Genomic DNA, 15,934 nt, shown 5'->3' with positions numbered 1-15,934 from the left:
ACACAAAAGAAGGTGCGACATCCCACCCTCCTAACGTTTTATAGCAATTTCACTTGTCCTTCCATGGCTTGTTCTCTGGAGTTCCTTAAAGCACGTTGCGGAAAACTTTGTTCCTTTTCTTTAAGCAACTGTTTCTTATCAGCAGGGGGGGAAAACACCAGCAGGTTGTCAATTTCCCACGGAAATTGAAGATAAGACAAATGAATCCAACTAAAGGTTGTGTGAAGTATTAGAGGGATGAGAGCAGCAGAAAGTTGGGGGTGATCTAAAGAATTCACTTTTTAATATATATGTTTCTATCCGTCTTCTCCTGCCATGGGCTTTTCAAAAAGGGCAGAGCAACTGGCTGACCTAGCAAGCTTTTTACGGACAATCAGGAACGCAGCATCCATGACTGTCGATGGGAACATATTTCGGGAGTATTTAATGAGAAAGAATTACAAAAGTTAGGTTTTATTGCACCCCGGAATTAAGAATATAGACAGCAAATCATTTTTCCTTCCTTCAGGGGAAAAAAGGGGGCAGCGGGCTGCAAATGAGTGGAACAGGAAGAAGAAATGGCTAGGGAAAAGGAAGAGGAACCAGTCGGATTTAGATCCTTCGAAGTGAAGCATGAGACGCTGCCCTCCCAAAGGTGTCTCTATGACCTTTTAAGATGCTGAGCTTTGAGGGAGGGGGATTTACGGGAGGGGGGGAGGGGAGAGGAAACGCTTATCAGGACATATTCAGAGTTCATCGTGCTTCGTGGAGTCCGAGTTGGGCTTGATGAAAACCCCCTCCATGGCTTTCCAGTAGTTGTGGTGATTAGCGGAATGCATCCCGTGAACTTCCCGCTGACCCCGGATGGGGTGCCCGTATTGTTCCCCCGTCACTGAAAGGAACACATCAGTTCCCATGTGCTTGAAGCGCACGGCGTCGTCTCGTTCCCAGTAGGTGCCACTGCACTGGACTGTCCACACATCTAAATCGTCCCCTTCGCCGTCATCGCCAAAGGCACTCACTTCCTGTCAAAGGCAGAAATGGGGTGGGAGAAAAAAAAATGGTCGTGAAGATGCATCTTTGTGGTGTGTGATTTAAGCTGGGTAGACACTATAAGCTGCACCGTAAGCCACAGAGTGCAAACAAGACCAAGCCGCCACATGACGGCTTAAGATCCCGGATGGACAAAGCTGTCTCCTTAATCTTGCCAGCTTTAAGATCTGTAAGACTTCAACTCCCAGAATTCCCCAGACAGCAAGGTGCTTGGGGAATTCTAGGAATTGAAGCCCACAGATCTAAAGTTAGGAAGCCCTGAATTGTGCTGGTTTAGCCTGCAGCATAAACACAGTTGCTGTGGTTTGTGAACTGGTTTTTAGCTTGTAAAACTGAAAGGCGGCAACCCAGGTACGAAATGATAAATTGGGACCAATTAGCTTTGAAATAATGATCTGATTCAAATTACATGTGTACTGTGACTTGCTGAAGCATGAACTGCAAATGGTTTAAAATCATGAGTGCACACACTTGCTCTGCTTTAGTGCACGGTGACTTGAGTCAATATTTTCTAGAGCAACTTTATCCCTTTTTAAGGCATCAAAGGTTTGTAGCTAATGTCTGCAAAAAACAAACAGAAACTGGGAGCAAATAAAAAGGCTGCTTTAGATAAAAGTACTTTCCCTCAGCCCTGTAGCAGTTTCAGTAAGTTGAACCTGCTAGTAGAACTAATCAGATTGTTATATCAGTTCGAAATAGGTATGAAACACTTTAATAGTCTAAACTGCAATGTACACAGTGTAGGACACCATTAACAAACCACTCACACCGATGTCAAGTAGAATGCTAATTACAGAGGTAGAGTTTCCTAGAGAAGGTTGCCAAACTGGGGAGATTTCTATATTATAGGCAGAACATAATAAAGTAGCTTGAACTTTGCATGTGTGGGCCTGGATCTTTGGGCCTGACAAAAACGGTCAAATTGTACTGTAGAAAAAAAAAAGGCATTATATTCTACTTCTACAAAGTAGTCCTTTAAATAGAATTAGAGATAGCTTGCCATTTGTGTAAATATATCTGAGTACTAATCATGTTGGATATGTATTTTTTGCATAGTAAGAAATGAACAGAATACCTCGAACAAACTTTAAGGACTTTTAACATTGGAACTGTCAAAAACAGTTCATGAATGTGTTGTAAACTCATTTAAAAATTCACAAAATTGAGAGCACCCTATTATGCAAAAAAAAAATCCAGTCACAGCAAGACTTATTAAAATTGTATAGAGTTATACTGTATTATCAGGGGTCCCCAACCTCCAGTCCATGGACAAGCACCGGGCCACGGCATGCACAAACTGGATTGCACAAACAAGCGAAGCCCCGTCCGTAGGATGCAGGCAGCACACGAAACCAAGCCCCCTCTGATCCGTGGAAAAACCTCTCTCCACGGAACCGGTCCCTGGTGCCCAAAAGCTTGGGGGCTGCTGTTATATATATGTAGTGTCAAATGGTAGATAACAAATTAAAAAAGAACAATCGAACATTTCAACCAGGTAAGCATCCTTCCTAAAACTCCAACTTCAACAGTAGAATCAGTTAGCTTTACAGGTATCCACGCAGCTGAAATTACATCAAGTGTGAAAATACTCCAGTTTTACCTGGTTGTTGGAGAGCGGTGACGAGAAGTGGTGGGTGTGCAGATTCTTCCCAGTGTTGACATGAGTAAGGCGGACTGTCTGCCCGCATTTTACTGGTACTCCTCGTTGGCAGGATCCGTCATTTTTGCCCCTGATGCGCCAATAGCTGTTGGCATCATCTGATCCTTCGACTCCAGTCACAGACTGCTGACCACTACCTAACAACAAAACAGTTACCCTCTCAGTCAGTGAATTGTTGCGCTGACGTTATTTGCTCCCAAGAAGGGACAGAAAACTCAATAATTATGTTGCACTGCATTCATTTTCCCTTTTTCCTGATCCATCAACAGCAAATAAGGAAGAATGCTAAATGAAATCTCTTTGTACGGGATTTCTATTATTTACTTTTCACATTGGCAGCTCTGTGAAACTTCAATAATGTCTCCTAAATCTACATGTAGAACATCAACAATACAGAAGCCATTCTAGCTTTGAATGACAGACAGGGGACTTTCCCCTAGATATTCTGCCAATCCTTCAAAAAAGGTGACTCCGTTCAAGGAAACTCTGGTCTGACTAAACTGGTTTCTTCAAAATTGATGTTGAAAGTTCATAGCCAGAAGCAATCTACAAAGCCGAAGCTAGAGAACAAACAGAGGGCATTGATTCCCCGCTCCCTTTTTATCCAGAAATACTGCCTGGAACTAGTAGGAACAAACTGGTAGCCATAACAAATAGATCAGCTTGGTATAGCAATAAGAAGCATAATAATAATGAGGTTTATTAGCTTTCCAGAGGTTGAAGAGCAAAGCAAACACCCTCCAACCCTATATAAAGCCCGTTTTGTACACTAACCCCCCCGTTAAACACAGCACTCAGCCACGGCAGCTTCTGGGTTTTATTTCCTGATTTTATTCACGGAGAAAAGACACACAGCTTCCCTTCTTTGGTAAACCCTATATGGACAGGTTGGCAAAAGCTCAAGAGGTGATGCCAGGGGAAGGGTCCCTGCCTAGCTAGGGGAGATTAAACCCATCTCTGCAGGTAGCACCCATTTGTAGTAGCGCCTTCCTATTCAGGAGCTGTCTATCTGAAATACAAGTCAACAGCTTCCCCCACCCAAGGGGGAGTTTAGACCCTTCTTTCCTTTCAGCTGCCATCACCGAGAGACCCTCCTGGTTGAAGAGCTGTCTATCTGAAGTACGAAACCTACCCCCAGGGACTTAGGGCAACTTTTCCAGGTAGCCCACATCCGTGAGAGAGCCTCCCCATTCAGGAGCTGCCTATCTGAATGCAAGGCACCATCAACCCTACCTCCCCATCCCACCCCAAGCACTAGGGGACTTTCCTGATAGCCCCCACACCCCGTTTGTAATAAACCTTCCCCATTAAGAGCTTTTTATCTCAAGTAAGTATAAGCAATTTCACCCATTGAAGTGCGTGTGCTTAAACCCAGCTTGCCAGATAGTTCCCGGATGTGATAGAGCCTCCCCATTCAGGACCCGTCTATCTGAATGCAAGGCACCATCAACCCCCAGCCAGATCAGGGGACTTAGGCTTTCTGGGAGCTTCAACTCGTGATGGAGCCTCCCCGTTCAGAAACTGTCTATCTGAATACAAGGCAGAATTACCTTCCCCCCGAAAGCACTTAGGCCCGTCTTTCTCGACGGGCCTCATTCACGATAGAGCCTCCCCATTCAGGAGCTGTCTCTTTGAATATAAGGCACCGTCAAACCTCCGCTCCTCCCACCCCTCCATAAAGCACTTCAGGCCGTCTTTTCATAGGGAATAGATCCTCCCGGTTCAGGAGCAGTCTACCTGAAAGACGGACACACACCCACCCACACCCCCGCCCGCTCCTCCCTCCCAGGCTGGGTATTCTGGGAGTTGTAGTCTCCTCCGCTTCTCCTCACCGGATCCGTACTTGACCTCGTGCGAGTGCAGCCGCACGTTGTGCCGCGTGTTGAGCAGCTTCAGCACCGAGCCGCAAGTGACAGCGCCCGCCTCGGCCTCCTTCGCCCGGCCCGGCCCGCAGGCTAGCAACAGCAACGGCAGCAGCAGAAGCGGCAGCGACAGGAGAAACGAGCCGGGCCGGGCCGAAGAAGACGAAGAAGCGCCGCCGCGCGGTTGCCGCATCTCCGTTCCTTCCGAGGCTTCGTCCGGCTGGTCGGCCGTGGCGGCGGCAGCAGCTCGAACTTCGCCTCAGGAGCCGTTTCCGGTGCCGGCGCTCGACGGCAGCCAATCCGCGGCTGCCAACACGGAGCACGTGTTCTGGTTCCGCCCCCCGGCGTCGCGACGCTGGGGAGCTGATAGGCTCGAGGCACGCGGCCAATCAGCTGCGGCGGCGTGGCGGACAGGAAAGGGGCGGGGTTGGGCGGGAAAGCTGAGGAGGAAAGAGTGGGTAGGGCCGCGAGGTGGCAGCTGCGCACTTGAACCCGAGCCTGGTAGCAGAGGCTGGTTCGAATCCCGCCTTCCGTCCACGTGAATTTTAATTTGTTTGGTTAAATAATAAAGGTTCTTATTAAAATGCCTCCTGTTTGCGGGGATTAAATTGGTTCTGCTATGGTGCTTAGTGAAACAAACAGTCGTTCTTAGGGCGTTGAAAGATTAAAAAGGGAGCTATTTGTTGGTGTATTATGCCAACTAGCATGCCACTTTAATCTCTGGGTGAAAGAGAGAAAAAAAAGGAAGGGAAAGAAGAGGGAAAAAAGAAAGAGAAGAGAAAGAAGGGAAAAGAGAGAGGAAGGAAGGAAGAAGAAAAAAGAAGGGAAAAAGAAAGAGGAGAAAAAGGAAAGGAAGGAAGAAGAAAAAAGAAGGGAAAAAGAAAGAGGAGAAAAAGGAAAGGAAGGAAGAAGAAAAAAGGGAAGAAAGAGGAGAAAAAGGAAAGGAAGGAAGAAGAAAAAAGAAAGAAAAGGAAAAAAGGAAAGAAGGGAAGGAAGGATGAAAGAGAAAGGAAGAAGAAAAAAGAAAGAAGGGGGGAAGAGAAGAGAGGAGAAAGAAAAAGAAACAAGGTGAAGGAAGGAAGGAAGGAAGGAAGGAAGATAACAGACCAAATACATGGAGTACCATCTGGTTAAATTTAAGTTTTTGCACAGTATGCTTCTATTCTCTGAGAAGCTAATCTTTCCTTTTTGGGAGGTGGCCCACTCTGTTTATATGCAGTGACAAAGAGAGCAAACCCCACTCCCTTGTAGCATTGATAACGCTACCTAGTTGGGTCCCGAAACGCCTGCAAAGAAAACCACCCAGCTCAGAGGCTCACACCAAGGACCCCCACCCACCCCCAGTTCAGATATTCCCTTCTTAAGGAAGCTTCGTTAAATGGGTTAAAAACAAAGTATAGGATAGATGGGAAGCCAAGAGGGGGAAAAGGCTCTTTTTTAATGTTAAAAAAAAACAAAACAGGAAAAACTCAAGACATCTCTGACCTGGAGATGGAAGAGAGGATGGATTCTGAAGAATAAAACTCAACATTTCATGAATTTAAAACAAAAACAAAAACTCAATAGTGGAAAGTTCAAGAGGCTGGTCGTTTTGCAGAGGAGATACCGGTTAGATTCAGTGGTGGGAAAGGCACGGAATCGGATGTTGAAAGGGCCCGTAGACAAACGTATATCCTTTATTAATCCGAGAAGGCTTGAGTTTCAGATTTTTGGCAGCACGGTTTTGCTCCCTTCTCCAATGTAGCTCGTCTTGTGCGACAAAGATTTCCTCCCCTGGACTTCAGAGCCCTGGCTGGCGGCATCCACCTCTGGTAAGAGACCAGCTGCGGTAGGTTTTCGGTTGGTCAACGAATGCCTTGGTGTGCCAAGAGACGAAGGCGTCTTCTCCAAATCGGGAACTCCCAATTTCTTAGGATTGTCCCCCATGATGGTCGAGGCCTTTGCACTGGAAGGAGACAACTTCGAGCTTGGCAATTCAGTGCCGTTATTCTCATCGGCTGAGGCCGGCTCAGCATCGGATGGGAACTGGGGAGGGACGATCTCAAAAATCTCTGGTTCTCCCTGATCCGATGGGCCCTTTTTGGTGCTGTGCTCTCCAGCTGACTTCATACTGATCACTTTTCCTTTGGGCGTGTCTAGCGGTTTCGTGAACAAGCTCTTCTTCTCGTCGTTTTTTTTCTTCTCCCTACCTTTCTTCTCTTTCTTCTCTTCGCCTTTCTTCTTCTTCTCCTGTTTGGGCACTTTGGGCTTGGGTGGCCGTTTCTTGTAGAGCTCGTCGTAGACTTTGGTCCAGTCAATCTGAGAAGAAAGACGTATCCCGCTGCCCTTAATTTTCTTGTAGCCAAACATGATCTCCAGAAGAACCTTGGTGACCGGGACGGAGATAAAACCCAGCTTCTCGGAAAGGAGAGTTTCATAATTGTACTTGTATAAGATCAGCTTTGCGGCGTTTTCGATCAAGAAGTCGATGATGGACTGCTTCGGAACAGGTTTACCCTGTAGGCGGGCCCGTTTGATGTCCTTTGGAGTGATGGCATGCCTTGTCTGAAGAAGTGGGAGAAAAGGAGGACCACGTTTAGAGAACTGATTAAGAGAAGGTCTTAAAATAAAAACCTGCTCAGAGGCTACAGGGCTAGGATTCCTGGGGAGAGAGTCTGAACCCCTGGAATAAAGGGGTGCCAAACAGGAGAGGGGAGAAAAACAGAAATGAAAATAAACTTTGGTGGGACGACAAAGAACATGCCAGAATATTAAAAGGCCACTGGGATTGTATTTTATTTGTTTTGGCCTTCTTTAGAATATATTTTATAGTCCATGCTGATAATTAAAGATGGGCCATGTTTACAGATGCTTAATCCAATCAATCTATCCATTTGCTATCTAATCCAATCCAGTTGTAGGATAAAAGAGGGCAAAACCTGGGGGCGGAGTTAAAAGTGGCGTCAGCCTAGAATCCCTATGTAGCCACAAACAAGCTAACTCCAACCTTTCTTGAATTCCGTTGACCCTTAGTTGAAGTTAAGCCATTGAGCAGATTCTTGTGCATAGACCCGAGTGGCAATAAATTAGTTTAAAATAAATACATCAGTATAATAAAAGTGCAATAAATCAGTACAAAATCACTTGGGCCTTCAAGTGTAGACCTGATCTTTTGCTCCTGACACCAATCGAACCAACCCATCCCAGTTGAATCCAATCCAATCCATTTGCTCTCTAATCCAGAATTATCTAATCTGATTTAGTGCCATCCGTCTCCTCTCTAATCCAATCCAATTTACAACCTAACCTGATCTAAGCTAATACGATCTAGTATCTTATCTAATTTAACTTTTTTTCGGGAACAGCATGGCACCTTGTCTCCATCACTCTACTGGTGAATAGAAGTCCCACTTGTTCTGAGCCCAATTTCCTCTGCTTTCTATTATTGGCATGGGATCTCAAATGGGAGAAAGGAAATAAATATTTCCATCTTTTGCAAACCTCTGAAGATCTAAAGGAAAAAAAAAAAGGTTTGGTCATCTTCTTTGCTCTTTTTGTAGCCAAGATTAAGCAGTACTGCCCTACGGATGGTAGACAGGAAAACATGTCTTCTAAAACATATGAAGGAATCAAGATGGAGAGGTGACCAGGTCATGGACCAAAATAATCGTTCTACGAGAAGATCTTTGAATAAGTTCAACCACGGTTTACCACCAATGACATGGAGAAGATCTCTAGGCCAGCTTTCTCCACCCCCTTTCCCCTCCGAAAGGGATGAGGAGCCCATTTCCCAGGATTCCTAGCCCATACAGCTCAGCTTTCTGGGATGGGTGGCTCAAACACGCCAGAAGAACCCTGAACTTAGTGTCTTTGTGTTTCCCAACCTGTAGAGAAGAAATGATTAGGGGACTGAAGGTTTGCTTTGGTAAGGCCACACTTGGAAATACGGCGTCCAGTTTTGGTTGCCATGATGTAAAAGAGATGTTGAGACTCTAGAAAGAGTGCAGAGAAGAGCAGCAACGATTGGGGGACTGGAGACTAAAACATATGAAGAACGGTTGCTGGAACTGGGCATGTCTAGTCTGATGAAAAGAAAGACTAGGGGAGACATGATAGCAGTCTTCCAATATCTCAGGGGCTGCCTCAAAGAAGAGGGAGTCAAGCTATTCTCCAAAGCACCTGAAGGCAGGACAAGAAGCAATGGGTGGAAATTAATCAAGGAGAGAAACAACTTAGAACTAAGGAGGAATTTCCTGACAGTCAGAACAATTAATCAGTGAAACAACTTGCCACCAGAAGTTGTGGATGCTCCAACACTGGAAGTTTTAAAGAAAAAAATGGATAACCATTTGTTTGAAGTGGTGTAGGGTTTCCTGCCTAAACAGGGGGTTGGACTAGAAGACCTCCAAGGTCCCTTCCAACTCTATTCTATTCTGATCTAATCTAATATTCTATTCTATTCCTTATTCTATTCTATTCTATTCTATTCTATTCTATTCTATTCTATTCTATTCTATTCTATTCTATTCTATTCTATTCTATTCCATTCCATTCCATTCCATTCCATTCCATTCCATTCCATTTTCTATTCTATTCTATTCTATTCTATTCTATTCTATTCTATTCTATTCTATTCCATTCCATTCCATTCCATTCCATTTTCTATTCTATTCTATTCTATTCTATTCTATTCTATTCTATTCTATTCTATTCTATTCACTATTCTATTCTATTCTATTCCATTCCATTCCATTCCATTCCATTTTCTATTCTATTCTATTCTATTCTATTCTATTCTATTCTATTCTATTCTATTCTATTCTATTCTATTCTATTCACTATTCTATTCTATTCTACTCCATTCCATTCCATTCTCATTCCATTTTCTATTCTATTCTATTCTATTCTATTCTATTCTATTCTATTCTATTCTATTCTATTCTATTCTATTCTAATATTCTGTTATATTCTGTTATAATCTAATCTATTCCAATATTCTATTATTCTATTCTAATCTAATATATTCTAATATGCTATTCTACCCTACCCTACCCTACCCTACCCTATTCTATTCTATTCCCCAGAAATTACCGATTTGGTTGTCTCTGTTTCGGCCTGGCTCTGCTCTTGTTTCTTCCTTGATTTCGGGAGGGGTGGCGGGATGTATTTTGTCTTGGTTTCCTTGGTTTTGGAGAGGGGGGGCGGGACATACTTGGGCTTGTGAGCGGCCTCCTCCGGGGTCGTCGGCTTCTGTTTGGATTTGGGGAGAGGTTTCCCATCCTCCGAGAGTGGTTGCTTCTTCTTCTCCACCCTCTTCTTGCAGATCCCATCGAAGCCTTCTTCATATTCCTCGGATGTTTCTTCCTCGCTTTCGTAACTTTCCGTGACGGTGTACTCTTCTTCCTCAGAGTCCCAGGGCGTAGAGTACCTGTGCTGATCCGAAAAATCGAGGAACGGGATCCCGCCTGTCATGGTGGCCTCCAAAACTTTGAGAACCGCTTGGTTGATGACGTCCTGGAGGCCGGCCAAGACCTTGGTTTCTTCCAGGAAGGCGTGCAAGTGCTCATGACAGATGTAATGCATGGGGATGCCATGTCGAACCGGCCGTTTCAAGACGCTGGTGATTTCCTTGTGGAGCGATTCGAACGACAGCGAATCTTGAGGGAAGGCTCTCTGGATCTTGGCAAAAAACTCCCTCCGGGGATGTTCAAACGACTTAGCCCAGATGTGCAGATGCTGCTGCTGGAAGTAGCTTTCCCCTGACTGTTCGGAAAACGCCTATGAGCAAGGAAGGGAGGGCGAGAAAGGAAAAATAATCAGCAGAGAGCAAATTCATTCCAATCACCAAAGGAATGTCTTTTGGGTACAGGGGAGGAAGGAACAGGAAAGAGACAGACTGTTATGCTGCTGTCGGAGTCTGAATCTGAGGAGGAAGAGGAACAGCTGACAGGGAGTGGGAGTGTGGCTCCGTTGGCTGTGGAGGAACCTCGGTAAGGGCAAAGTCTGGCCGGGCAGAGCAGGGAAGAGGTAGAACAAGGGAGAGGGAGTTCAGAGGAAGACCCAGGCCTACCCCCCTCTTTATCCTAGGGAGGAATGGAGAAGGGAGCAACGTGGGTTGCATGGCTTATGGGGGAGAAAAAGGCCCTGATTCCCTTCAATAGCCACAGCTGGGAAGGGAGTTTTTTAAATGCATGCTGAATGCAGTGTCTGCTGGAAACAAATGTGAGTTCATCTTGTGTTTTTAGAACCAGCAGTTGAGGCAAATATTCCTCTTCTGGCGCAGGATCCCTCCCCTCAGGCAGATCTGAACTTCAAAATTTTGGGCCTCTGAAATATCCTTCCAAAGGACTTAGAAATACCGTACCTCAGCATGGATTCCTCCCGATAGTTCCTGAGCAATTTGCTTTCCAACTTTGGGGAGCCTGGAAACATATTTATCGAGGAGGCAAATTTTGCCCCCTGTCTTTGACGACTCCGGACTCATAAAGTGCTTTTCCTGGTCATCGTCTGAGCTGGACATGGTGGACATGGTGGTCGTGGTTTGGTACTTGATCTGGGAATGTGTCGAGCTGTAGGAATAAGACCACGTCTCGCTCTCCACGCTGGAGGTGGATTCCTCCTGGAAGTCAAAGATGGTTTCTCCACTTTGGGACGTCACATCACGGAGCTTCTTAACGGCATCTTCCACGATCTGCTGAAGGCTCTCCAGGACATCCTCGTCGGCTAAGAAGTCCACAAATTCTGAAAATTCGTTGGCCAGGTCGCTGGTTCTCTCGTTGCCGCCGCTGCTGCCGCTGCTGCTGCTTTGGGGGCGTTTCCGTTTCCCCTGGTCTCCCTGGGAGAAGCTGTGGAAGGACCCCGTGGAAGTGACTGATGGTTGGGTTCGGTGCTGACAGCGTGACGGAGGCCGAAGCATGGCCCTCCAGTTGCAAGGATCTCTTCTAGGACTGATGTGGGCGTTGATGTCCTACAAGGAAGGCAGAACGTAAACAAAGGCAAGCACAGGAAGTTCTTGACTTCTGACCATTCATTTAGTGACTGTTTGAAGTTACAGTGGCCCTGTCATGCCCGTCGGAGTCTGAATCCGAGGAGGAAGATGAACAGCTGACAGAGAGTGGGAGTGTGTCTCTGTTGGCTGTGGAGGAACCTGGGGAAGGGCAAAGTCCAGCTGGGCAGAGCAGGGAAGAGGTAGAACAAGGGAGAGGGAGTTCAGAGGAAGACCCAGGCCCACCCCATCTTCATCCTAGGGCATGCAGGGAGGAATGGAGAAGGGAGCAATGTGGGTTGCATGGCTTACGGGGGAGGAAAGGGCCCTGATTCCCTTCATTAGCCACACCTGGGAAGAGAATTTAAAAGAGATGCATGCTGAGTGCGGCAACTTCTGGGAGCAAACATGAGTTTATCTTGTGTTGACTTTGCTTATCTGTGTTCCTGGCATATTCCCAACTGTGTTGAGTTATTGCCATGCCTTCACATCTGGAATTCTTGTTCCTGCCCTGCCAGTCTTATTACCTCATTTTGCCTTAATTGGACTTACACAGTTTTCGTTGACCGCGTTTTGGACTTGATTCTCTGCAGCCCAAGGCTGTTCCTGGGAGAGTTTTTCTCCAGCCCAGAAGGTAACCAGGACATTGGGGGCAAAGTTGGAGCTAATAAAGGGACCAGGGGTGGGATTCAACCGGTGTTACTACCAGTTTGGTGACTACGTTTTGCGCACGTATCTGCTCCCGTAAACACCCAGTTTGGTGAGTCCTGTTTCTAGGAAGGGATGTGAAGAAAATCCCTTGGTCCTTCTTCCTTGGTCCTCACCTGAGGCCTTCTGAAGCTCTCATCATCGGCTAGATAGCCAGAAGGTCTGCGACCTTCCATAGTGCTGAAAGAACAGCTCCTTAAAATTCTTCACACCTTCTTCCTGCTTTTCCTGCCTATGGAAAAAAGAGAATTTTTTTAGTGTAACCTATTGGTGGGTAGCCCTGTTTCAGCACGTGAAAATTCCTGGGGCCTCTTGATAGGAAAGTTATTTGCTTTGCAATAAAAACAACAGAGAAATGGTCTTATCAAAAGCTCCTGACATTTTGAGCGGCTGTCATCACAAGGTTTCCATGTTCTGAGTTTTGCACATTTGAGTGCATGTTTGGATTCTTTCAGGTAGATTATTTTATTTGCTACAACTGGTGGTCAAAACAATAAACAGACTCTTTGGCCGATTAATTGATAGTGTTATGTTTTTTTTTTCCACAAATAAAAATTTCAAAAGTTGGGAGAGAGAGAGACTGTCCTGAGAAATATCAGTTCCAACTATCCCGGGATAGTTCTGCCCTCCAAAGAATGGGAGCTAATGAAGGAATAAAACCTAAATAGAAACAGAAAAATTTCTCGTCTCCTTTCCTTCCTTCCTTCCTTCCTTCCTTCCTTCCTTCCTTCCTTCCTTCCTTCCTTCCTTCCTTCCTTCCGTCCCTCCTTCCTCCCTCCCTCCCTCCTCTCCTCATTCTTCTCCTTTATTCCCTTATTGATAGAGCTAATAAAAAAAATAAAATGATTGAAAATAAACATAAATCAACTGGAAAATTGCCAGCATTCTCTTCTATTGCAATAACCTACTATCAATCAAATATAAGCAGAATTGTGGTTTGGAAACCTAGTCCTTCCTTCCCCTTTTTCCTCCCTCCCTTCCTTTTTTCCTTCCCATCTCCTTCCTTCCTTTCCCATTCCCTTCCTTTCTTCTCCCACTCCCTCCGATTATCTCCCAAACAAAATACCGAAAGATGAAAAGAATGTCAGAAAAATATTGAACTAGAAAATGAACAAAAACATTGAAAAGTTTACACCACGCCAAATATCAACAGCTGAAGTATGTTTAACTGAATGAACCACAACTGTTGGGTTGACTAAACCACAACTGGTTGTGTTCACACAACTATGCTAACTCAGAAACCCCGGTCTAATAAACCCCAACCACTGGCTCTGTATAAACACTTAAACCTCCAATGAAAGTGGCTTCCTGTATTTTTTTTCATTTCAACAAATCAGGCCACATCTGGAGATGGCAGATGGACAGTCCATTAAACATCAAGCTGGTTTAGTGTTTGACTAATGTTGCCCATTTTGGAGAAAGCCAGATGGGTTGCCGAACATCTAGTTATAGGAAGACATATAAATGAGCCCGTAAAAAAGCTGGCAAACTTTGAACTACATTAGCAATGGACAATCCTAAACACAGGGGTGGCTTTCTACTGGTTCACACCGGTTCTATAGAACCGGTTGTTATGATTCAGTGCAATTCAGAGAACGGCAAATTGCGCCCCAGGCTGGCCTGCCTCTCTCCTCCCCTCCCTCTCTCCTCCTTATCGTGCATGCGTGACATCACATTCATGCCCAACATCACTGACTGCATTCTTCCCCACCCAGTCACTCCTTAAAGTAATTTTTCCCCTCCTGACGATCAGCTGTTCAAATGATCAGCTGTTCCAGGATCTCCTTCACTGTCTTATTGCTTCATCCAGAAGGCTTCCCTGAGGCCCAAGAGGCAGAAAATGTGGGGGTGCTTCCAAAAAAGAGGAAAAAAAAACCCACGCCCACCCAGTCACATGGCCACACCCACCTAGTCACCCCCACCGAACTGGTTGTTAAAAAATTTGAATCCCACCCCTGCCTAAATAGGATTTATACCTCACACAGCATCCAGTGAGACTCTCTGTATACATTGGGGCATGGTATCCTCCCCTCAGTGTGATTGTGGGTCCTACATCAAACTGTAGATCCCATCATGACCGGCTGAGAGCATAGACAAGTCCAATATTTCATTTCTTTAATATAAAGGAGGTTGCGCTTCAATGATCAGATGGCCTAAGATATTGGTATTTGAACCCAGATCTTTTGAACATCGATACTTTATTGGGTTCTACTAACTCTGGTTGAAATGTTAATTTATATTGCTACTCCATATATGATAAGCCACAGGTTAAATCAATCCATCTCCCATTTGAAAAGCCCCGTATAACCTTAGAATGGCCTTAATGAAAGTTAATTTGGGAATTAAAGAATGGGAAGGCTTTCTAATCTCTGGAGAAATTATCCAGGTCTTTGTCTTGTTGACGAAAGGTCCAAAGGTTTCGGCTAACGCGAGAAATCAATCCAGTCTTCAAGCTTCAAGCTCCAGAGTTGAGGTAGAGAGTTACTTACGGCTTGAAAGAAGAAAAGAAGGAAGGAAGAAAAGAATCACCTTCTCCTTTGTTACATCAGCAGTTCTACTGCAGAGTCGGCAATTCCATCCATTTGCATAAAATATGTTGTTGACACTTGAACCCGTACACAAGACCTCGGAATCCAGAATCCTGACTTGTGAGTTTTCATTCCAAAGCTCAAAATTTCCTCTTCCACGTCTGAACGATTGAATGGATTTTTATTCTGTTCTTTAATGGAGCATGTGGCATCCACTGCAACAAAGCTGGTACCACAAAGAGGCCAATGGCAAATTGGGGAATTGTTTAAACTGCTTATATATTAACGCTGCAATCAAATATATATATATACAGAAGCCTGATGATGGCAGATGAGATTCTGCCGAAAGGTTGCTACAACTTTAAAAGCACAACTACAATGACGTGGAAAAATGCCTGAACAAAGTTGAATGCCATACATGTAAGTACCCGCGAAAACTTAAGAATATTTATATATATATATTTCTGAGGTTCTCGCGGGTATAAGTATGTGGATCTTTGGTTATTCAGGTTTTCTCCCGCGTAAGATTGGAAGTATCTAGGCAACGTTTCGATGAAGTCTCATTCATCATCTTCAGGCTTGTGTCTTCAGCCCGTCTTCAGCACATACAAATACCCGCGAGAACCTCAGAAAATAAATAAATTATATATATATATATATATATATATATATATATATATATATATATATATATATATATATATCTCAGACTGAGAAGCAAGAGCCGAAGACAGAAGCCTGAAGATGATGAATGAGACTTCATCGAAACGTTGCCTAGATACTTCAATCTTACGCGGGAGAAAACCCGAACAACCAAAGATCCACATACAAATACCCAGAACCTCAGAATATATATATATATATATATATATATATATATATATATATATATATATATATGTATATGTATATGTATATGTATATGTATATGTATATGTATATGTATATGTATATGTATATGTATATGTATATATATATATATATATATATATATATATGTATATATATATATATATATATGTATATATATGTATGTATGTGTGTATATATATATATATATATATATATATATATATATATATATATATATATATATATATATATATATATATATTCTGAGGTTCTCGCTATATATAGCGTGCAAGGGCTAAATTGATTAATGATATATAAAGGCAGAGAT

At 44.2% G+C, this 15,934-nt stretch overlaps 2 protein-coding genes across 2 annotated transcripts; both read right to left on the bottom strand.

Annotated features, from left to right (window-relative positions):
• Window positions 1–395: 395 nt before the first annotated feature.
• On the bottom strand, window positions 396–4,815 carry SDF2L1 (stromal cell derived factor 2 like 1). Its single transcript, XM_026716221.2, has 3 exons — window positions 4,525–4,815; window positions 2,633–2,829; window positions 396–1,004 (listed from the first exon to the last, which is right to left on the bottom strand). Exons 1-3 carry the CDS (start codon window positions 4,745–4,747, stop codon window positions 726–728), a joined length of 699 nt encoding a protein of 232 aa, XP_026572006.1. The 5' UTR covers window positions 4,748–4,815; the 3' UTR covers window positions 396–725.
• A 1,158-nt stretch (window positions 4,816–5,973) lies between these two features.
• CCDC116 (coiled-coil domain containing 116) lies at window positions 5,974–12,454 on the bottom strand. Its single transcript, XM_026716250.2, has 4 exons — window positions 12,343–12,454; window positions 10,898–11,500; window positions 9,625–10,311; window positions 5,974–7,098 (listed from the first exon to the last, which is right to left on the bottom strand). Exons 1-4 carry the CDS (start codon window positions 12,400–12,402, stop codon window positions 6,256–6,258), a joined length of 2,193 nt encoding a protein of 730 aa, XP_026572035.1. The 5' UTR covers window positions 12,403–12,454; the 3' UTR covers window positions 5,974–6,255.
• Between the last annotated feature and the right edge of the window lie 3,480 nt (window positions 12,455–15,934).

Source organism: Pseudonaja textilis, chromosome 15, assembly GCF_049901715.1.
Source record: "Pseudonaja textilis isolate UNSWEBS1 chromosome 15, rPseTex1.2, whole genome shotgun sequence".
Classification (NCBI taxonomy): Eukaryota; Metazoa; Chordata; class Lepidosauria; order Squamata; family Elapidae; genus Pseudonaja; species Pseudonaja textilis.
The sequence above is the reverse complement of the archived record's forward strand: the minus strand, read 5'-3'. Positions and strand labels throughout refer to the sequence as shown.